Here is a 24,400-nt window from a genome sequence, read left to right as displayed (position 1 = left end):
CAGCAGAAAACCCTTGCTGGGTGGCAGCTCTCCTGCTCTGGTTCACTTTGGCAATTCAGTTCAGGAACTGTTACAAGAACCTGGCTGAACTTTCCTGTGGTGTTCATGGGGTGGCATCTGAGTTCAGGGGCTCTGTGCTGTTTCCCTCACCTGTAAATGTTGGTGTATAATTTCTTCCACTCCACGAATGAGCTGAACGTGTAACCAAGCCTGGTACCCAAGTTCAGTGTTCCACAAACATCAACCAGTGCTAAGGCACAGGTGATGAACATTCACACGCACCCAGGCACCAGCTAACCTGCTGGGATGCATGCCCACTGAGAGTTTGCTCCCGTCCCTGGAGAAGTTGAAGTTTTGGCTTTGTAAGCTCAAGGTGTCTGCTATCTTTCCCCTAGGCACTGCATTTCGTTAGTGTCCAGTCGTGGTTTCTGTCTCTGCTCTGGGCTTTTGCAAGTTCATGCATTGAGCCCATCTCTTCCACCGATTCAAGCGTGAGCGCTGTGTTTCCTTGAGTCTATAACACCGGGTCAGTCAGTGCACAGGTTTCGAGCCCAGCAGAAACTGGGAACTTGCCTAGGAACGGGTTGCCGGTGCTCGCGGACGCTTGCGGCCTCTGCCGGGGGTGTTCCCCGCGCCGCTGTTCCTTCTTGCCGGGAGTGGCTGGAGAGCGCCCACCTGCCAGGTGGGGCGCAGAGCTCGGGGAAAGTCCTGTCCGGATGCCCCGAGGTAACAGTTAACACGTGGATACGAGGAAACTTTGCGAGCCGAGGAGGTCGCTGCGGCGGAGAGACGCCCCGGGGCTGCGGCCGCCAAGTCCGTGGAGCAGCCAGGCTGGGAGAGAGAGCGAGCCCCGCAGCCCGGCCGCGGGACGCGCTCCCAGCCCCCCGCCCTGCACACCCCACCCCCTTCCCTCGGCCGCGCACGCAGCGCCGCGGCCCCAGTCAGAAACGGCGGGATCCGCCCGGCGAAGCAGGGCCGACTTGCACCCAGGACCCTGGGCCTCCGCCTTCCTCGCTAGTCCCGGAGAAGCATCCTGCCCTTCCCTCTCCTCCCCTCTCGCCGGAGAGCGACGCGGGCGGGCAGGACGTCCCGGGAAGGCCGGCAGCTCGTGGACACGTCTTGGCCCGGCCCGAGCGTGCTGAGGAGCAGAGCCAGGGGCCGGCGTTCGCTCCGGTTCCCTCCCGGGCGCGCCGGAGCCGGGGGGCGGCTGCTCGGGCTGCGGCGGCAAGGGACGACGTCTTCTTGGGCCGGAGCTTCCCGCGGCGTCCCCGCAACTCCACTAAACTCCAGTCGGGGCGAGCTCGCTCGCTCGCCCACCAGGTAAGGAAGGCTGCCCTACCCGGTCTCCGGCTCGGGCGGGCGCGTTTTTGAAAGTGCATTTGAAATGCATCCAAGAGTGAGCCCGGCCAGCACCGGCTCCTCCCCGGAGCGACTCCTCTGCTAGTCCAGGCATTCCCGGCACTGGCCGACCGGCGGGAGGACCTCCCCGCGCGCCCCGCACGCCCGCACCCGTGCTCCCCCACCCCCGCAGCGGAGCGCCGCGCCGCGGGAAGCTCCCCGCGTCCCTTCCCCTGCCCCTTCCCGAGCGCGCGCAGGTGAGGGCCCGACGACGCGCCCGCGGCCAGGGTTGCACAGCCCGGCGTCCAACGTGCCTGCGCCGGGTTATGCGAGAGGGAGGACGCTCAATCCCCTGATGCCCGTCACGCTCCTGCAGCCGGGTTCCCGTACAAAACTCCCTAGGACCTGAGTTCATACAGGTTGGGGCGGAGCCGGACCCGGGATGGGAAACCTGAGGCTGGGGACGGGGGAGGGGGGCTGGAGAAGGAGACACGCAGCTGGGGGGCGGAGGCCTAAGTACATAACGCGGGTTGACTTCAAGTGAGATCAGATCAGTCAGGGCAGCTCGCTGTGCCTCCTCTCCTCCCATCCCGCACAGTTCTTGGTTGGACTCTACCCTCTCGGCTCCTTCTGGGGGCCTTGGTCATCCCCCTCCTCTCCCCTCGTCTAGTCCCAAGAGTGTGGCAGCTGCGGGCACCGAGTTCCAGGGGCACGGATTCCAGACACCGCCTCGCCTCATCTACTCTACAGGTTCTCCTGGACCGGCCCGAACATGCTGGACGGCCTGAAGATGGAGGAGAACTTCCAGAGCGGGATAGAGACCCCAGCTTCCTTCTCCTCGCTGCTGGGTGAGTGTTCAGGCCGTCCACCCTTTGGCGCACCTTTTTTCCCTCCAAGTCCCGAACTAGGAGCTCTGCTCGCTGGGATGTGGTAGGCCACCAAGGGGCTCCAGCCCCTCTTTCTGCACTTAGCCCCCTTCCCGGTCTCTCAATCAGTCCTCCGGAGTCGTACCTACCCAAGTAAAACCAACAAGCCGCCCCAGATCTCAGGCGCTGTGCTTTGATTCCCCCCAAGTGGAGAGAGGGGCGGGCGAGCTGCTCCGTTGCTCCGTAGGCTTCTGAGTGGCAAGTGATTAAAATGACCCGGGGCTGGTTTTTTTTTTTTTTTTTTTTTTAATGACGGAGCTGATGGACGTCTCATAAGTGTCATCGTTTTCTCGGAGGTCTTTGTGGAACATTTGAAGCCGGGAGCATCCGAGTTGGAAGCAGCTTTTTACCCCCACCAACTCCAACCCCGATTTCGGGCTTTTCCGGGCGAGTGGGCAGCGCAGCGCGGGGATTAGTCCGCACGGCGGGGCTCTCGCCTCGGCTTTAATTAACTGGGGTTGGGTCTCAGGTCCGGCGGTTCCCTCCACCCCCCGCCTCATCCCTCCTCGGAGACCCTGGAGGAGCGACGAGTCCACGGCCTCGGAAAAGTGTCGTACGCGTGGCTCCCGGGGGCCGAGGCCAAGGGTTCTTATTAGGGGTTTCTACCCGGCTCCTGGTAATTTTCAAGTTCGGGATACGGGTATTTATTTTTTCTTTTTTCCAACTTAAACAAAAAATACCGGAAAGAATTTTTCGTTGTGTGTGTTCAATTTCTTGTCTCTTTTCCTCACTCGGGTCCTGCTAAGGCAGAGGTTGAGACATTTCGCCTGGAGATCCCTTATCCAGAGATCCGGAGGAATCGAAATTGCGCACCTAGACCTCCCTTCTTTCCATGCGCCTTTGGTGACCCTCGGAACTCAGTTCCCTGGGGAAAGGCCCTGGCTTGCCTCTGGGCAGTGCCTGCAGATGTCCGCAGCGGGGTCGTGTTTAGACCGGAGCTTTCCTCCTGGCCCCGGTCTGCTCCTCAAGCCGGTGTAGTGGCCCGGGCAGCAGAAAGAAAACGAAGGCTCACCTAGTTTGTCTAGGTCATTGCTTTTCCTAGACCTCCTGAACCGCTCCCCAAGCCACCTGCTCTGCTACGAAGTCGGAGGCAGGGCCCCTGGAGGAGAAAGAGGCAGGAGTATTGCAGAAGGAAATGGGTAAGGGGAGGCCTTTTCCGACACCACGCGCAAGAGCGTAGTTAAGGTGGGAAAGAGGCCGCTTGGAAATAGCTGTGAAATGTGAGGACGAAGGTGGCCAAGCACCTGCCCCCCTCACCCCAGAAAAAGCACTTCTGCCTCCCCCAGGCAAACAGGAGGCAAACAGGCCAGGAAGCAGGACACAGCAGTTCTTGGACTGAGCTGTCTGGCGATTTCGCCCCATGAACCGCTGCGGTGCGTACCCCTATTGCCTTAGGGGTACGCGTGCTTTTTCTTCTTTTTGCTCATTTTTTCTTCCCCGTGTTTGAACACTTCTTATGATTAACCCATATGCAATTTTCACGCCAGCCAACACAGTTTGGGGGTTCATTGGTTTGAACAATACTGCCTTGCCGGAAGGGCGACCTAAGTACATGTTCATTTCCTCCCCCCCTACCCCAGCACCCGTGGAATATTTTCAGGCTAAAGAAAATTTAAACTCTACCCTGTCCCCAGTAATACCGAGTTTAACCAAAGAAAAAAAGCAGTTAGCCTTCACTCCTTCTGTTAAAAATGGTCCAGAGACAAGCATAGTGAGTGGTTTACTGATTCATTGCGATGCAATAAATCTGGGATGAGCACATTACTTTGGATGTAATTGTACCGAATGTATGCACGCTTGCGCGCATCCCTGGGTGTTTTTGAAAACCAAGGACCACTTATTAGTTTCTGCCCCCTTCCTGCTAGGAATGAGCCTTCCCACAAAATTCGTGATTTATTAGAAATGCCAACTTACGTTGATGTGATTTTTCCAAGTCTCAGATCGGGTGAGGTGTTGAGGGCTCTCCCTGGGGGAGGATAGCGGAGACCCAGGAGGATCCTCGGGCGTGGAGGGATCGGGAGCGGGTTTCGTCTGGGCTTGATGGGTTGACCGGCTGAGGCGGCTCATCAGTGATCCTCTGTTGTGGCTACAGGCAGAGCGGTGAGCCCCAAATCGGTCTGCGAGGGCTGTCAGCGGGTCATCTCGGACAGGTTTCTCCTGCGCCTCAACGACAGCTTCTGGCACGAACAGTGCGTGCAGTGCGCCTCCTGCAAAGAGCCCCTGGAGACCACCTGCTTTTACCGGGACAAGAAGCTCTACTGCAAGTATGACTACGAGAAGTAAGTGGCCCCCTGCGCCGCTGTCAGCGTGAGGCTGGACTTTGTCTGTATTTTACCCCGATCCTCTCCTGGGAGGCACCCACAAAACTCCCTTTCATCCTGTTCCCTGGGTGTCCCGGAGCAGCAGGGCTCAGCGCCAGGCAGCGCAGCCCTGGTCGCTGCTCTGCAGAAGCGCGCGCGCGGGTTTGCGCGCTTAGAGTTCATTTTTCTGGATTTGGCCATCCCCAGACGCAATTTTTCTGGAGCTCCTGACTCTCCCGGGCTCCCCGTTTACTCAGTGCCCTTGGTGACTGTCAGTGACACGCGTCCTTTTGCTGGCTCCCGCTTCATCTTACCCAGGTGTCTGCGCCACCCACGCGCTGGTGCGGAGCCGGGAGGCTATCCTGAGCCCCGGGCTTCTGTCCCCTGTGAACTGGGTCCCACTCGGGTTTGTCCTGTAGAATCGGAACAGAATGGAGCTGCAGCTGCAACTCCGAGCCAACTCCCTGTTCTCTCTCTCCCCGCAGTCCTTTTCCCCCTGTCCTCTAGGGCACAGGGGTGGTTAGGCCAGAAACCGGGGACAGACCTGAAGTCCCTCGTTCTGCCCTGTGCCTCCACTCTTGTTGCGATTTGAGTGTGCTTCGCTGCCTACCAAGCGGCGGGATCCCACCTGTGGACCTGAACGTTCTGGGATGTTCAGGAAGCATTGGGAGCCAAGTGTTGAAGGAAGTGGATTATTTCGAATCTAGATTTCTGTAATGCCTAAAGCCAGAATGGGACTAGAAAGAGAGAACTGGGAAGATTTTCTTATTCTCGCTGGGCAAGCCCGCAGGAAGGCAGAGGATAAAAAGAGAGGGAACTAGTTTTCCTTGCGGAAAAATATCTAATTAATAGGGATGCTGGCTTTGCAGGGCTGTGGAGGGGTTTACAGGAAAGGAAAGTGTCTGGAAGCCGAGCTCACTGGTTTTGTGCATTAGGGCTGGTAGCCGTGGGCGCGCGCGTGCACGCGCATGATTTTGAATAAAAGGGACCGCACTGTGTGAGGACACGCTAGGGAGGATTAGTGTGCGTGAAAAGCTATTCCAGTTAAGTTGCCCAGATGATATAATGAAGGCCGGCGTGCGACAGCAGCGAGAAAGCACAGAAATGTTTTCGTTTCTACGTTGTCTAGGCTGTGAGACTTGCAACTCAAGGGTCAGAGCTAGCAGACCTAGTGACAACACAGGCATTATTTCCACTAGGCAGAGTTACTTTGTTATACAATTCTGAGCATTTTTGACTGCTGCTTGGTGAAGATGATACATTTATATTTTTTCAGAGCTAATATATGCTGCCAAGTTTGGATCAGCTGGACTGTACAAAAATACCAAAGAAGTGAGCACTCCTCGAGAGGGAAGTGATTATTGGGGTTAGCATTTTTGAAAGCAGCTGTACCTGTTTCTGTTCTTGCTGGTTTGTGTATTGCCAAGGTGTCTCGAATGTTAAAATGCAATTTTTCGGCCATTAGGTAGATTTTAGCCACACAGTTCCAAGTATCACCTTTGGATAAAGCCGTGGGTTGATTGCTTTTTTTTTTTTTTTTTTTTTGGCGCTTTTCATCTGAGGTTTTTGTTATTATTGTGTGGGTCCAATTTTTATCTTTCTGCTTATAGATTACTAACGTGTCCGCATCCTTCAGGCACAGCACCAGAAAACTCAAAAGTATTGGAGCTTAGGAAAGCATTTGGGTTGTGAATTTCTATTTTGTTTGTTAAAAAAAAAAAAATCACAAATCAAAGAAAGCTTAGGGGTCAGCACAGCTGTGTGGCGATCCGATCATCTTTAAGGAAGTCAGGCCGTGTCAAGAGGAGAAAAAACAGTTGTTGGAAAGTACTTAGCACAACAATGTCCCTTTAGGCTCAGCCCCGCAGGTTTGGTGAGGTTCTGTTAGCCGAGAAGGGTCAGTTCACCCCTACCCCCCCCCCCCCCACAAAGCTATATCTACAAAGAGAAAAATTGCCAGGATCAACTTGCCAGTTGCTGGCCAGAACCAAGATTTTATGGAGGAGTGTGATCTGCCTGGTTCAGAGAGGTGTTGATATTACAATGAAGGTTCATCATTTTTATTTAAAAATTGAGTTTGAAGCAATGTTGTTGCTTGTATTCTTGCTCCTGGCACACTGTCATTTCTGGTCTATGCCCAGGCCTTCCATATTCTTAGATTCATTTAGATGAATTTGTTCTTTTTTTAAAAAAAAAAAAAATTCTCCTTTTCTCCTCTGTCCCGTATCCCTATCGGATTCTTCTGATCATATGGTGTTTTCGTACATTTGGTAATCTTAATGGTATTTATCTGTACAGTAGTGTTGTAAAGGAAAGAAGATTTTGTTGTTGGTGTTATTTAAACACAGGACACATTACGTTATTCAACAAGCTTTTATTGGGTTTCTAAGTGTAAAACATTGGTGTAGATGAGGAGAGAATGACCGGGAGAGGTCCAGCACCTGCCTTCAGGAGGCTTCCAGCATACCACCTTTTCCAGCTGTGTTGTCTTAACTGACGTCTATTTCCTAAAAGCCTCCCGACTTAGAGTTCAGGACTTGATATAGCCCAGAGGCTTTGTCGGGGTGACCAGGTCTTTGTGCTCTAGAAGAACACAACTCAACTTTGAACAATAGTCACTCAGACACACAGGTAGCACTTTTTCTCCTTCTTGCATTTGTGAATAATGACTTTGTGACTTTTTTTTTTCCTGAGGGTGGTGGTGATGGTGGTAGATCTTTAAAAATATAAAAAACAACTTGAAGCCCAGACAAGATACATTGAGAGGAAAATGAGATACAAGTGAAGTGGAAGCACAATGATGAGACAATGGCTTATAGAGTACTGGAGAAAGTGATTCTTCAGGCGGCTCTTTCAGCTTCAAAATTCATAAAGTTTAAATGCCTTTTCTGCATATTTCAGTGAGAGGATGTTATCTTCAATAACGGCCACAAATACAGTATCAGCAAAGTGGGCTTCTTAGCCATTTGTGTGTGCATGTCTGCTGTTTAGCAGTTTTACATTTGGATTAATGACTGTGTGCTAATTGTGTCAGGCAGTCAGTTAAAAGGATGAAAAGTAAGTTTTATCAACTACATTTACACCTTCATGATGTCAAATAACAGATTCTTCCAGTTGAAAAAAAAAAATGAATCGACAGTGGCATCTGGGCACACGGTGCTGTTGTCTTAGTGGGGTTATTACATGCACTGTGATATCCTTTAGATGATTTTATCTTCTGATTATCCAAAACCAACATTTAAGGCAAGGATGTGCAACACTGAGTTAGGGACTCCCCAAAGTAAAAAATGGAGTCCACCTTTGTTATTCTTATGTCATGACAGAAATCTAACTAGTTAGATGGGATGACAACATTTACAAAACTGATGAAGATGTATGATAGCATGGAAAACACTAGGGTGCTATAGGTGTGGATATTTCAAAGCTGAACTCAGCTGTCTCCCCCATTCCTGATAGTGAGCAGGCAACCGAAATATTTTCCAGCTATGAGCACTTCTATTTATGTGACTGTTGTTCCCCATTTAACTTGAGTCCCGTATGATCTGCATAGTTCGGAGTTTTCCCTGAATTTGTTCCAAACAAATGCTGTTGTTGGACTTAAGTCTGAGACCGAAGAGACTGCTGAATAACGGGAATGTGGTAATACAATGGATAATTAAGCCTTCTGGAAGGGATCCCACATTTAAATCAAGTTTAGATTGTTTCTTTCATGTGCCTGGCAGCTTGGTGGGTCGGGTGGGGCCCTCTCCCCTCACATATGAAGTTTATCATTATCCCTTGGATTGTTCTGGACATCTAAGGAGCAGTGTGGGATAGTATTGCTGTCATCAGTGCTGTTCTCAGAGCATCATAACTCCCCACATGTCAGCAAATCGCAGGCCTTGGGAAACCTTTCCTCAGAGGGCCGGCCTGTGTTTTCTTTTCTTTCTTCTGGAGAAGCCCAATTTTCCAAAGAAAGGGACTGGAACAGAAAGGGGTGTGTGTGTGTGTGTGTGTGTGCAAATCACATAGTGAACATTTTTTTTTGCCTTCTGATTGACAGTTTTCGGGAGAAAACAACTTTGGTAATGATCTCTATTAAGATCAGTAATGAGCACATCCTGGGTTTTATCAAGGTCGTATAGACAGGGTATGTGTGTAAGGAGGAGTTGGTTTGGTTTTATTACTGTGACATTACTTGGAGATCAGAATTGGGCATGCAGTTACTCATAAAATCACAGAGGCAATTGTTAAGAGTTTTGCTTTCCTTTATCTTCTGTTGGCCCCACTCCTGGCACAATAAAATTTAAGAAACATGGAAATCAAACACAACTAGGAAATAAATCGAGGTCTGCATTGAATTGCAAGAGGCTTAGCTCAGAGTTCAGTGTGGTGCATGGACTGTAGCTGTGTTGGCGCGGGCTGACGTGTCCCTTTTTGTTTTTGGTTTTAGTTTTAGAATGTGATTGAAAGCATCCTCATCTTGGAGATGTTTTCTCTTCCTATATGTGTTCGTTCCTGGGCCAGACCTTCTTGGAATCTCAGACTTAAAAATCTGAAATCAAATTAAATAGCAGGAAGTAATGGTATTTTGGAAATTAGAATTCTAAGTAGGAGTATTGCTTCTGAGTGTAGGCTGATGCAGTGTTTTGATCCTTACACAAATGCAACACTTTTTAAAAAAGTGATTTCCTCTTTAGCGTTACATATTGTAGAGTGTTGGATGAAATTCGGATTTCTGATAGTTCATTATCTTGCTCTTCAGTTTTGTTTTGCTTTTTTACAGCTTCTGTATTAGCCAGAAGACCACTACCAGCATCAGGGGAGTGCCTTTGCTGGTTTTTTTTTTTTTTAATTTTTGCAAAAGTGTTTGGAGCTAATGATCAGCCACTGTTTTACTAATGAGAACAATTTTGTTTATTAACTCATCAGTTAATTTATTTTAAGGTCAAAGAAATTATTTGGGTTATGGTATTTATAAGTGAAAAAGAGCCAAGGGCTTAAATTACTCATTTTACAACCGGAAACTCATTTAAGGTTCTCGGAGTAATACAACTGCAGTTGTTGAAATTTATCTTGTTCGAGATCCTCAGGATGAAATCACATTAACTTGATGATCAAGTACGATTGTACAGCACTGAGGTGAAACAAAGTGTAGTTACATTCACAAAGGAAGATTTAAAAGTAATTTTTGCCCTAACGACAATATTCGCTCTCCTTTAGTGTTTTCCATCTTTTAAAGAATGTTTTGGAAGTGATTTTGTTAAAATGCTCTTTTCCATGTCCAGAGAGGGTTTCTTAGGCGAATTACATGCAAGGTGAGATAACCAGGGTGGGAGGGTTGGGTGGGAACCAAATGGGGTAGGGGCATGCCTTGCTAGCCTCTTTACAGAACCAGGAGGTTCCTGGTTGGAAAGGCCCTGATCACTTTCCAGCAGGCCAGAGACTCCCTTTAGGAACATGCTCTATGTGTTTCTCGAGACCTCCTAAGGATTTCAGAGCGGTGTCACTGCTAGCAGCCTTTCCGGCTTGGTTTGGAGGAGGCAGTAGTTTTAGGAACAAATGATAGGAAAGGATCGTGACTAATTTTTAGATTGGATTCAAAAAAAAAAAAAAAAAAAAAAAAAGAAAAGAAAAGACCCCCGTCTCTGTCATGCCCCAAGAACAGCCTGTTTTCTGGAAGGGAGAGAGTGGTGCTCCTCAGCATTTACGTTTTTCTCTTTTGTCTCTTTGCCTATCGGAATCCGGGTCATTTTAGTCAATTTATCCTAATTAGAATTAGTTATGTTACCATTGACCGATGTTGGCGGCAGCTTTCTGTCTCTTTGTCATATATTAAACGAAACCTATCCAAACGTCTTCCTGAAACGGAGCAGACGCCTTCCAAATGTCAAATAGTTATTTTAGTAAAGCACAATGCTCTGTCTCTATATTTTTAACTAAGATGAAATTAATAAAATTGCTCTGGTCCTGGCATTCATTAGCAGGGGGATTAGAGCTGTATTGGCAAAAAAGGAGGTGTAAACACTGTAATCTTGCTACATGTTTGTTTTCACACTGCTGAAAATAAATAAAATGAGACTTAGGACAGGGATTAGGTTTCTTTTGGCATTAGACAGCAGACGCAATTGGAATGCACAGGAACACAGAAGCACTCGGGAAGACGTTGGGTAAGGAACAAACTGCGGGCCTGAAGCAGCTATGCTAGCCTGTGATGATCCTTGGGCCCATCACATACATCCCCATCTGGGGGACTAAAAGAGGATCATGGAAATTTTTTCCATGGCTCCTTTCCATGGTGGGTGAGGCAACCATATCATCTATAGAGCCTGTCACCTGGCCGCCATGTCTAGACTGCCAGATTTCCCGTTATTGCCCCCATAGTGTCGTAACAGCTAAAAATACGAAATGGAGTGTGCTTTTCCTGGTCCCGTACCTGAAGCCACATGGAAGACTGTGGTCTCATTCAGCCTTTCAAGCTTGCCTTTGGGGATCCTGTTTTGGGATTAGCAATAAATATGTCTGGCTCTTCTGACACTGGGCAACAGTGTCTCTCCACCCCATTAGATTAGTGTTTTTTCAGTAAGGTTATGTAATGGATGAGACCTGGTAGATACCTGGTCCCTGTGTGTTGGATAACCTTGACTGACACGTCCGATTAAACTCGTCCATAGTAAACAATAGATTGAAAGCATCCAGCCCTGCTGGGAATGTATCACGTTGTGCTGTATCTGACTTCACATCTGGCCCCTCCTCTTTCTCCTTGCCCACTCTCCTATGCTCTGTGGAACTCTGTAAACTTGACTCCTGGAAGCATCAGGGACAACTTAACTTCCATCTCATCAACTGTCTGATTTTTGGTTCTAGGCCAACTTTGTGGACTGTTAGTGCTCTTTCAAATATCGTACATGGAGAAACTTAATCAGCCTTTCAAATACACAAAATAGTGCTCCTCCCCTATGACCACCCAGCTAATGAATAGTTATTGGGTGAAGCTTAGATAAATCATTGACAAGGAATGTTACTCCCAGCTTTACATGATCCGTTTCCATCAAGCGAAACCTTCCTGAGGATTCCTGGCACTTTAGTAGATAGTGAGCTGTATTCTGCCACCTCAAGTGGGTGTGTCCTGGGCAGAAGGTGTGGAGGAAGAGACAGAGAAGTTAAATGGATTCTGTCACCAGTGAGTCAGATGGAGGAGTCACTGGATGAGAAGGCTGGTTAGCATTCTGACAAGCTGTCATTGTGTCTCTGATTCCCAACACTTGGTAGTTTCTCTGAGTGTCTACTTCTTCACCCTGGAAAGGACCTGCTTTATCTCTGGAGCACCTGGTTGTGCTGCTGCAAGGGGAAGTGCTGGTTGGAGCCAGTTGCTCTCTTAATTCCATCCCACCCCTTCAGTTACACCTCCACCATTCCTTGACTCGCAGCACAGTTGCTCCTTCCTTATCAAGCCTCTGGAGCCTTTAAAAGGATTTTTCAAAACAAAACAAAACAAAACACCCCCTCCTGAACTCCAGATTAGCCTCTTAAGCTCATTAAAGTTCCTTTAAATACCAAAATGTTGGGCTCCTGGGGACTATTCCCCCAAACCATATTTTCATTCTTAACATTGTTGTCATTCACTGTGCAGCAGATTAAGGCCAGCTCCCTCTGGGCCCAGCAATAGTGCCCCTTCTCTCTGCAGGAGGGTCCGAATATGTCTTTGTTTGAGCACCAAGACAGCCTAGCCCAACTGGGAACTCATGCCAGCATGGCCTGGGGTCCCCGGCTCCAGGACAGAGAAGGGGTTGATGTCTCTCCCCAGGTTGGGGCCCAGGCTAGGGAATGGGCAGTTGTGTGGAAGGTATGGCCTCTGCAGTGTTACCAGCCTGGTACTCTTTGGATCCTATTCCAGTGGCTAAGAAGAGCCCAGATTGAAGAGCTGTCCTTGTGCTAGATAATCAGGGGCTTTGAGAGTTCTTTTGCCCAGGCTTCAGTAGCACTGAAACCCGAGTCTGCTTCATCCGCCAAGTGATCCTGGTCCATCACAGTCTAAAGGTGGATTTGCTGGTCACACCTGCCTCTTGCTGGCTTCCCCTGCTCTTCTTTCTGCCTCCTTCCCAGAGAGCCCCCACTGTCGTTTCAGTCTTCCTTCCCTAAAGCTGGCTCGTGGGGAGTGCTTTCTGGTTTTGACAGTGGAACAAATCCTTTTTAACATAACCATCTAGAGTTCCCTCCCCTGCTGCTGGCTCCCCCTCACTCTTTCTCTCCTCCGCCCCTCCTCACAGTGTGTCAGGGACTCCTTTTATGCATGTGTTCCCCTGAAATGACAGCCACCATCTTCACAGCAATGCAGGCCCAGCTTTGCCGAGGCAAACCTGCAGACAATGCCTGGATGAGGAATCCAGTGGGGACAGTACGTTCCAGGAAGTCCTTCCCTGCACACCTTGGGCATCTCTCTTTCCTCTGGAGCCTCATATTCCTTCAATCCCTGGAATTGCTCTCTTGTGCTGATTTCCTAACCCCATTTCCAGAATCCCAGATGGCCTTATTCTTTAGTCTCATCTTTGTGACCTTTGGAATGTCAGATGCCTGAACATACAGGTGGGAGCTTGCTGTCACTTCGGAGAAGGTGATAGGAAATGATTTACAATGCAATGTCCATGACACCATGCTATTATTTTAAGGGATACTTTCTAATTGCAAAAATGTTCAGTCAAAGAACTGACTATTACAGGGTGGAGTTTGAGGAAGAGATGAATTTGGGCAGAAGACAAATAGCACTTTTTTGGTGGGGGTGAGGGGAGGGGAATGGCTTTATTGCTCATGTGTAAGCCTGACTGCGATTTTGTACCCACTTACTTTCTTGTGGGTTTCCGTTTCTCTGAGTTCTGTGATTGGCCGGGACTTCGCATTTCAGAAGCCAGTGTGTGATTGGCAGGTGATGGTAGACCGGGGAGTATGAATGGACTGGAACCTGCATCTCTCGCTCCATTATGGAAGGAATAATTTGAAATACATTTCCTAGGTTCCAGAACTATGCAAGCCATAATTCTGTTGTTTATATAAAAGAATCTAGTAAACTCACTGAGTAAATTAAATAAGATAAATAAAGGATATGAAAACCCATTGATTGTAGGGTAGTATGTGGGGTTGGGTATCAGTGTGTGTGTGTGTGTGTGTGTGTGTGTGTGTTTAATTAAAAACCTATACATAAGGAGAGAAAACCTATACATTTGCTTCAGAGTGTGTGCAATAAGCTTACATAGTAGGATTAAAGATGTAGTGAGGGGGCTGGCATTACGGAGCATTGAGTTGAGCCCTGGCTGCTGCACTTCAGATCCAGCTCCCTGCTAATGAGCCTGGGGAGGCAGAAGAAGAGGACCCACATGTTTTGTTTCCTGCCACTCATTTGGAGACCTGGGTGAAGTTCCAAGCCCCTGGCTTTGGTCTGGCTCAGTCCTAACCACTGTCAGCATCTGGGGAGTGAGCCAGTGGGTAGAAGATCTTTTTCTTTGTCTCTTCTCTTTCTGCCATTCTGCCTTTCAGATAAATTCAGTAAATCTTGAACACACACACACACACACACACACACACACAGTGCCAGGGTCCCATGGATCTGGGAATAAATCCTTATTGTGTTGGTCATCTTGTATGTTACCTTGGTTAAAGGTCGTGCTTTCTCTCTATTTCTTTTCCAATAATGGGGAGAATGCTAACACTAACCCTCCTGGATAGTTTTGAGTTAATATTTAAAAAGCATTTAGTCAATGCTTGGCTCATAGGAAATGCCATTCAAGGACTTGTTGAGAAAAAAAGATTGTCCTTTTCAGATCTCTAAGAGCTCTCATATGTTTTACCACCGTTGATCTTTCCAACAATGTTCTGAGTTAGGAAGTTGTTGTTCTCCCTCCTACACTTTGTAGCTGAGGACACTGAGGTTCTGAGAGTTTAGAAACTGGGACGAGGTCACACTGTGGGTAAAGAGAGAAGCTGGGATGGTCTCCCCAACGATGGCCTCTGATCCCATGGCTTCTGCACTAAATCACACCATCTGCTGCTTTCTTCTGGTGTTCACACCCCAGTGAGATCACAATTCTTAGTTTGTCCTGTGGAAGCAGCTCTTGGAAAACAAGTCCCCACCTGCTGGATACTTGAGCTTTCAGGCAGCCTCTGAACCATGGTCAGCTGTTTATTCTATGATTTTAAAGGAAGTTTTTAGGGTTGAGGGGTTGCCTCTGTGTGTGTGTGTGTGTGTGTGTGTGTGCATATATGTGAAAACCGCTGGGGTATTCTCATCACTCCCGTTGGTCAAGTTCCCACACAAGCATGATACCAGCCTTTCCAAGCCCATGTTGTCTGTGTTGGTCTCCGCTGTCCTCTAGCATAACTATTCTTTCTCACCAGAAGAGCAATACAAAGACAGACAGCATTATTCTCTTCCTCCCCAGCTCTCAGGGTTTGCTCTTGGTGACTTTTGTTCTGGGAGTCCGTCTGCACATTTGGCAGCAGAACTGTTAAATGTCAGATCCAGAGCCTTCCAGACACAGCTTCCATCGGGACTAACCAGCAGCTGTCCATCCATTCCTGGGATAACCCCTGTCCAAGTTTTTTTCTGAATTGCACTGTGTTTTCAACAAGTTCCCAGTCTTCACTTGGAAAGATCCCACTGTGAGGCTGGTTTCCGGAACTGTTGACTTCCCTCTTGTTTGTTACTTGGCCTAGCTGAATTGAAAAGTGATGTGGAATCTGATTCATAAAGAAACATAGTATTCCTGCATTGCATTGTTTTTGTTACCACTGCTAACATTTTCTTTTCTTTTCAAACCAGCTCCAGTTAATTTTAGAGAGATAAAGTGAGCACATGTCTAAATGTAAACTTATTTCAACTGATGTTAATGAAACTGAAGGTTTAAGGTAGGATGTGAGCAGCCTGAATGTACTTGCTGTAGTTGTATGTGGATTTCCCAGTTGACTTTGACTCATTCATTCCTTTAATCTTTAAACTTATCTAAGTTCCTGTATATTAACATAGAGAAAATGAGACACTGATGTTAACAGTATAACAGAGACATAAGCAGATGCCTTAAAATAGTAAAAGTATTTTTTAATAAAATTAATATGAGAACAGAACTCCTGAGGGGATACTTAGGTACAGAATGAAGAGAGGACCAAAGGTGGAGCTCTGGGGAGCACCAGGGTTCAGGAAGTCCTGTGAGACTCCACAGCAGCGAGAGTCTAGGGTGGGTGGGATTCTGGAAGAGTGGACGATGCTGGGGAACTTCTAGAAGTGGGGCCACCTGTTTGTCATTGGAATGGGCAGTTATTGGCAAATTCATGGCACATAGTTTTGTTAGAGGCATAGGGTAAAGGAAAGTACAGCATTTAGTGGACTGTAGAGTGAAAAGAAGTCAAGGGAAGAGTCTCCTTAGTCAGAGAGCATGGTTTTATAGTCTCGTCCACTCTGTTGGTTCATAGGTTTAGTTCCCTTGACTGGAAGCCAGCATGATGTAGTGGAGAATGATTGGTTTTTCAGAATCCTTGAGCCTTAATCCTGTGTTTTCCTCTGGTTTGCTAAATGGGCCTGAGCAAGTCATTTAACTTCTTTTAGATGATCCTGTTTACTGCAGTGTCTTTATCTGGAACTTTCTGAGGTGTGGAGTCTGATCACAGATTGTCTGATATGTGCAGTGGTGGTGGGTTAATTGTTTTCACAGGGAGGGACAAGCAGTGTATAGTAGCTCGGTATCCTTCCTTAGTTCTGTGGCTGTCCTGTCCTTATGGTCCTAGGAAAGAATAGGTGACAGGTCATAATGGGTCTAGCCCTCTTTGCTCAAAAAGGAATTAAATTGAACTGGTGCTGCCAAAGAAGCTAGGTATTTTCCAATGGCTCTGCCTCTGTGGCCAGTAAACTCAATGGGAAAATCTGTTAGTGATAGGTTATTTGATATAACAGACATCCAGCTGATTCATAGAATGAATTTTTATACTTGTCAATTGGTTGTTAAGGTTTACTTTAGACTAAACTCAGTAGCGCTACAAAGGAGACTTGGGGGGAGGACTGTAAAACAAATGGCAAAACTTACTGATACACTATTTTCCAACTTCCCTGTTGACAGTTAAAGAGCAAGGGCCAAATGGAATGCACTCTTTTAAATGGCAACATGGACACAGTGGGATTGTTGGAAAGCCATTAGTGGCCAAACTTAGTTAATATCAGCTCAGGTAAAGGCTCTCCATCACTCGCCCCTTTCCCTCAACTTAATTATTAAAGGATTAAAGAACTTCCCCAATGAACTCCCTTTAAATTTTAATGATGTGCAGTATTGCTGAGGTCGAACTGTTACGACGAAGTGATTTCAGCTTTGCTCTGGCATTGCTAGTTAATCAGAGAGGAAAGAAGGCTCACATTACCTGCAATGTGGTAAGAGCCACCATGAAGGAACTCACACGCAATTGATCCAGGGAAGCTCACATCCTGAGGTTTACTAGGTTGTACTAACTTCTGAGGACAAGACAGATGAATCTGTGATCACTGAGTCAGTGTGGCATCTGTGTAGATAGTACCAAATAGTGTTGTTAGAAGAAGCTCGTGAAAAGAGATGTGTCCAGTGTGATGTTGTTAGTGTGATGTTGCAATTGTGCATAAGAGGGCAAGTAAGTTCTCAACAGTCACTTGTAGCCTCTTTAAATATGAAGTGTAGGCTTTGAGTTGGCCTTTTTCTGGGTTGTAATAGAGACACAGACGTGCTTACAAGCAAGCCACATCCTTGCTGTGACTGGGAATGTATACCCATAGGATCAGTCAGAAGTAAAACCCATGGCTGTGGAACTGACTCAAATCCACTTGGTTACTATGGGAACCCAATCTGAATCTTAAAACTAACATGCACCAAGGGCTACATTGGTGGGATAATCGGCCACAAGCAACCCGTGCCGTGAGTATGCAAAGAGTGCTCTGCAAATGTAGACTGCCATGAGAAGTACAGTGAGGGATGGGGATAACATAGCACAGGAGTTAGCACTTTCCAGCTTGGTGGCAACTGTCTTACTTTAACAAGTCTCCATGGCAAGGGACATTAAGCCCTGCTGACTACTAACTGGTGAATCATTTAGCCCTTCAGAGTTCCAGACATAATTTCTAATTTAAAACTCTATTTGGGGGCGAGTGTTCAGGTTAGCTGTTCAGATGCCTGTCTTCCACATTGGAGTGGTTAGGTCCCATATCAGGCTTTGGCTTGTGACTCCAGTGTCCTGCTAATGCAGACCTTGGAAGACAGTGGTGATGACTTGAGCAATTGTGTTCCTCCCACTCACTGGGGGACATGGACTATGTTTTTGACTCCTATGTGAGCCTGGTCCTGTCATGGCCATTGCAGGCATTTGAGGAGTGAGCTGGTGACTGGTAAATATCCTGTTCTCTCTATGAAGATTTTTCTGTCTGTCTGTTCGTTTCTCCCCCTCCACAACTCAAATGAATATATTTTTAAGTATTAAAAACTCAACTCTACTTGGTATAACATCTATATTTGTTTTGCAAAGTCCATTCTTTATCAGATTGTTTTCAAGCTGCAGTTCAGATCATTATAATTTTTCATGTACGCTTATCTTGCAATCTTCTCTTCTTTTTTAAAAGCTGTATTTTTTTTCAAGAAGTGCACACACACACGCACACACACACACACACACACACACCCCATGGATGGAGAGAGAGAGAGAGAGAGAGAGAGAGAGAGAGAGAGAGAGAGAGAGAGAGAGAGATACCTTCCATCCACTGATTCAATACACAAATGGCCTCAATAGTAGGTGCTAGAGCAAAGCCAAGTCAGGATTCTGGAATTTCATCTTGTACTTCCCACATAGTTAGTTGACAGGGATCCAAGAACTTGGGCCATCTTCTGCTGCTTTTCCAGGATGCATTTCTGGGGAGCTGAATCAAAAGTACAGTGGTCACTACTTGAATTGGCACTCTGGTGTTGCAGGTGGCAGCTTAACTTGTAGGGCCACAGTGCTGGTCTCTCAATTTACCTTTCCAAAAAGTGAACTCATATTGATCCAATTTCTTACTTTGGTGCTGTGAAATTACTATTTAATTAAAGATACATTATGTTTAGGACAAGATTTAGCATTGTGATTCTAGTCTTCAGTTTTGGTCAGCCTCAAAGATATATTTTAAATGATTTATTTATTCAACTGACATTCTTTGAACACCTATTCTGTGCTAGATGTTATTCTAGGTACTTGGGAAACAGCAGTGAACAACAGAGGGAGAATTCCTGACTATGAAAAGCTTACATTCTAGAGAGGAAGAAAAGACAAAAACAAATAAAAGATACCTTTTTGGGGCTTGCATTGTTGTATAAGTTGGTTAAGTCTTCACCTGTGACTCTGGTATCCCATTTAATGTGAATCGTGTCCTGTGTGCTTCACTTCTGGTCCACCTCCCTGCTAATGTGCCTGGGAAAACAGCAGAAGATGTCCTAGGTGCTTTGGCCCCTGAATTATTCAGGGAGACCCAGATTAAACTCCTGGCTCCTGGCTTTGGTCTGGGACAACATTGATTACTGTGGACATTTGGGGAGTGAATGAGCAGGAAGATTTCTTTCTCTCTCACTCTGTCTCTCTCCCCTGCTCTGTAACTCTGCCTTTCAAATCAGTCAGTCTTTTTTTTTCTTTAATGACATCTTTCTGCAGATACCCATAAATTTGACTCCCGTGGCTTGTTGACTCAAAGTGTCCACCTGGCCATTCCTTCACGCACCATGCCTCTCCCAGATCACTGAGGATCTTTGAGCCTGTGCTCTCATTTCCCTCTTGTGTGCAGCGGCGTCTTGCTTGTTTTGCCCATTTGAGCTCTGTGATCACTGCGGTGGCTTTTTGTTCACTGTTTTAATACTTAGTATATGATTGGCACCTATTGATTGTTGTGGGAAACTTGGGGTGATTGAATGAGGTGGTGGATGGAAGTGAAGGGAAGGAGGATTCTTAGGTGCTCTACTGGGCTGGGCGTGTGGTATAGAGTCCAGGGCTAAGAGGTGAGGGTGATGGATGAAAGGTAGCTTGATTTGTATTTTGAATGTGGGAGGAATAATATTCTGTTTTGTAGCTGCTTTGTTTTATTCTTTGAAACTTCCCCAGAAGCCAAAAAGGAGGGAGGATGTATAGAGCATGCAAGTGGATGAAAAATTCAACCACATTGATGTTTAGGAACTGTCTTTGAATTAGATGTGTTAAATCTGAGTTTCTCCGTAGAATGTCTATGAATCCCTCAAATTATTTAATTATTTCCCCAGAAGTATGTGTGTATGTGTGTGTTTCTAGGGATGAGAATGCGTAGAGTTGATCAGATCGTAGAAGTTGCCTTTGATCACAAATTATTAAGAGTTAGTGATGTGGAAGGAAGGGAAAATGTTAACAGACATCGCCTGACATGCAGAAAGTAACAGTGACAATGGAAGCTGGTGGGGCTGTGTTTTATATTGAGGTTGGGTTACCGACTGTCCATATTAGAGTACTTGGGTTTGAGTCCCAGCTCCATTCCTAAGTCCACTTTTCTGTTGAGATACACTTTGGAAGGTAGCAGTTGATGACCCAAATACTTGGTTCCCCACAGAGCTCCTGGCTTCTGTTTGGCACAGCACCAGCAGTTGTAGATATTTGGGGAATGAATCGTCAGGTGGAAAATCTATGTGTGTCTGTGTGTCTTTCTGTCTCTGTCTCTCTGCCTCTCAAATTAAAAGAAAATGACAGTGGAGGGCAGGAATACTGAGACTACCTGCCTTTTGCCATGTGCATACACAGCTCATGGATCCAAATTCTAGCTCTGTTAAGCTCCAAGGAAGTTGCCTCCTTATCTCTGAAAGGGAGGAACCATCTATTTATGTTGTGGAGGTTGAAGATTATGTTTATTTATAAAGCATCTAGTTAATATCCTCAATAAATGGCAGCTGATTATACTAATAATTTGCTTGCTAATGTTTAGCAATATCAGCCAATGGTAGATTATGCCCATATGGGCAATTTTATTCTCATATTGGTGGTCTCAATGGATAGATCTAATATTTTAAAAGGATATAAAAGCTGACAGATTGCCTTGTAAAGTAAAAACACACACAATATTCAAGAAAAAAAATCAAGAGCAAGAAATACATGGTCTGAGAACCAGAGCATTGAAGCAGATGGAATCTACTTATCATTGTTGATTTATATGAACTGTGATCAATTTCAACTGCAGCCATCCCACTATTTATTTGTTACATTCATCCTACACTGAAAAATCATGAGCAAGTTTATTAAGACGGATAATGTTTACCCTTCTTTGCTGATTGTGATCATGTGCTGCTAACTGGAGGATGAATGGAGTTCCTCTGAGTTGATGATGCACTTGAATTCCACAAACATGTGTGAACTATTCAGTTCTCACTGATGTTTAACAGGACTCAAGTCTTTTTCAGAAGGTATACATCATGATTAGACTCACAAAGTTATTGACTGTTTTCCGTAAATAGGACCATAGAATGGACCCTAATTGATCAACTTGCTAATAATAAATCAGTGAATGGATACACATTCCAATGTTTATATATTAAGAGTCTTCAAAACGTTGATGGAAAATGTGTATTAGAATTCTTAAATTTGTGTTTCCTTTAAAAAATCTCCTATAGTGTCTCTTAACCTCTTAATTGCCTTGAAAGAATGATGCTATGCAAAACTGCTAATAATGGGTATGGATAACCTAAAAGCAATAAAAGGTCATATTTTATGTAAACAATACAGATCATTTCCAACTCACAACCTATCTTCTATCTTTCTATTTCAGAACTCAAACTAATTTGCAGGAAAAAAATTTCCCTCTAAATTTGAAGAAGCAATAAAGTCTCTTTTCACAATGGGGTGATGTCTCGTGACATAATTCAAGATCAAAAGGTTCATGCCTAATGAGAATTCTTGCTGCATCTGGGAGGGCTCTGTGATTCAGTCAGTACCTGGCCCATCTTTTCAGGAAACTCGGGCAGTCCTGGCCTTGCCTGAGGTGGGGTTAGCTCTCAGACTGGTGATCAGAATGGACACTCCAAGAGGGCTTCTTCCCCTCTAGTTTTCTCCATAATAAGTCACATGGTTGTGTATGCAAAGTATTGAAGTGTTGGCAGGGTGCTTGGGAATCAAATCTGGATTTGAATCCTGGACTTTTGTGACCTTGGATGGACTACTTGATGTTCTTGTGTCTCAGTATCTTCCCATGTGACATTAGGCTAATGTATTACCAACCATGCAAGAATGCTGTGAGTTTTAAATGAGACATGCATGTTCATAACTTAAAACAGTCAATGTTAGCTCTAATCATCGTCATCGCCATCATTATCATGGTATTGAAGGCAGTCGCGACTGTAATTACTGGAATATTCTGCATCGGTCCATTTTTGCTTGTGCCTTTTGAACTGAACTATGACATGAATAGTTGATCTATCCAGCAGTGCACTAATTGCTTTGTTTATATCAGTTGTGGGTCACACAGCAATCTTCTGTAAATAATGCATACTAACTCGTTCCGGATTTTGTGATGCAACTCTTTTGTGCCTCGTTTCCAGCTTTGTCTACATGAGCCCATCTGCCAGTTGGCTACTAGTCTACTTTTCACATAACATCCATGCTGGCCACTGTATTTCACTTTTTCCTTGAATGTATTCACATATGTGAAGAAATTATGTATCAGTGTATGTCATATACAATTGTCAAATGAGAATTTTCCCTAATGATGCATCAAAAACTAAAAATACATAAAACCCCCAAGGAGAAAAATGCAAGAAGAAAGAGAAGAAAAATGGAGCTACAAAATCTTCAGATTACTGAAGAATCACGGTTCTATAAGAAAACCCCTGATATGTGTAATTCCTTTTTAACAACAAGAAATTGAGATCTGTGAAGGCATCATTAATAGGAATACTGTTTGCTTTGTGTGTGTGTCTGAGTTTAAAGAAAAATCTTCAAAGCGCTATGAAATGTGTTGTTGGAGAGTGAAGTTGTATGAAAATAGAACAGAGAACAAATGATTGTATTATTTACAGAGAACTACATAGAAGATAATAGTACAATAGGAACTTTAAAAATTTTAAATTTACAATGAAAATTCAAGAGTGAGTTGGATGTTATTTGGGATTGGAAGGCGCACTGTCATGAAAAAGAGGGACGTAGGCGGGACTTTAAGGAATAAAAAGCAAGTGTAAGAAGAGAGGGAGCAGTCTGGTGGAGAGAACAAAGACTGTGACGTTTGTGGTAACAAACGCTGTATCATGTGATTCTCACCACACTGTCATGCATGATGAGAAGATTGAGACTTAAAGAAGCTAAGTGATGCCCTCCTTGTCCATGGTTTCTAAATGGTGAATGCGGGAATGAGGCCAGGATTGCGAATGGCAAGTCCAGTGCTCTTTGCTCTGTCACAGCTGCTAAGTCTGTAAGCAAAGCCCTGGAGATGCTGTCTGCTCTAATCACCAGGCTATGTGGAAAGGTCATGCCAATCCTTTCCATAAAATTTAAATTCCGTTTTGGGACAGCTCTGCTGCAATGTTGATAGGTTTGGGTTAACTCTGAGTATAAGGGCAGCAATGTTTCTGGACATAATTACCCTAAAAGTCCATTTGGTTACTGGACAGAAGTGTTATTGAATGAGAAACAAAATATGCAGTGATGGAAGGATATACTCAGTAAATCTCTCTTCTACCATTATTCCTGAGTTTGATCACACTTACATTTGGCTGTTAATTACTTCAGCTGCATCCTGACATGTATTCATATACATGTGGAGGTGTTGGATTTTAGAGACAGAAGATACTCTGTGGGTCAGGTGTAGTATAATAGTTAAAAATAGAAAATATACTTCCTGGTTTTTAACCTTTGTTTTTAAGGTATATCTTTTTTTAGTTGGTGTACAGTTGAGTGTTGCTTTTTAGAATCTATTCTGACAACCTTTTCCTTTTAATTCATGTGTCTAGTCCATTAACATTTAATGTAGTTATAGTTATCCTAAAATTTAGGCCTATGATTTTGCAATTTGCTCTCTATTTATGTACTTTGAGTTTTTTTCTCTGTTCCTCCTTGTATACCTTCTTTTGATTAAAATTTTCTTAAGAATCCCATGTAAACTTACATAGTGGCTTTTTAACTGCATTGTGTTGCAATTTTTATTTTTTTAGTGATTCCTCCCAGGATTGCAATACACATAAGTGACTATTCTTACTATACTTAGTGTTAATATTGTGTCTTTGCACATGACACATATGAGACTTGGAAGTATTTATGCTCATTTTCTCTTTCCTGCTATTCCTTTGACTATACTTGCCATTCCCCACTCCCCCTGCCCACCTTGTTCTTCAGATTGGATGATTTCTATCTGTATCTTTACTCTGATCTGATGTTAAGTCAATCTGGGGACGTGAGAGGGACGCATACATGTGTGTACATAGACACGTGGAGGGGTGGAGTGCTCCCATTCATTGGTTCACTCTCTAAGAGCTGGCCATGGCAGGGGCTGGGCCAGGACCAGTGCCACAAGCCAGGAACACAACGTAGGTCTTCTGCATGGTGGCAGGAACCCAATTACCTGTGACATCATTGTTACCTCCCAGGTGTCAGAAGCGGAACTGAAACTGAAACCACTCTTCAAGATAGTCACCTGCCTATGAATGACATTTGTGTTATAGCACTATGGATTATTTAATCTTTTCATGATTTTTGATGGTTGGGAAAGTAGGTAAGAGGGCAGTCTGACAGGTTTCACTAAGACCAGCCTTTGCTGTTTGCTGGCACCAGGAGCTTTGTTTCCTATGATTTTTACTCTTTACTCACCTGCATTAAGGTATTTTGAGGGGAGGAATT

At 45.4% G+C, this 24,400-nt stretch overlaps 1 protein-coding gene across 1 annotated transcript in view; it reads left to right on the top strand.

Annotated features, from left to right (window-relative positions):
- The first annotated feature begins 1,904 nt into the window (after positions 1–1,904).
- Positions 1,905–24,400, top strand: part of LMX1A (LIM homeobox transcription factor 1 alpha) — a 165,437-nt gene continuing 142,941 nt past the window's right edge. The window contains exons 1-2 of the mRNA XM_004589140.2: positions 1,905–2,186; positions 4,357–4,543. Coding sequence (XP_004589197.1) covers positions 2,111–2,186; positions 4,357–4,543 — 263 coding nt within the window. The 5' untranslated portion in view covers positions 1,905–2,110. The remainder of the gene's footprint in view (positions 2,187–4,356; positions 4,544–24,400) is intronic.

This window comes from Ochotona princeps, chromosome 2 (assembly GCF_030435755.1).
Source record: "Ochotona princeps isolate mOchPri1 chromosome 2, mOchPri1.hap1, whole genome shotgun sequence".
Lineage (NCBI taxonomy): Eukaryota > Metazoa > Chordata > Mammalia > Lagomorpha > Ochotonidae > Ochotona > Ochotona princeps.
This window is presented reverse-complemented; position numbering and strand designations above follow the sequence as displayed.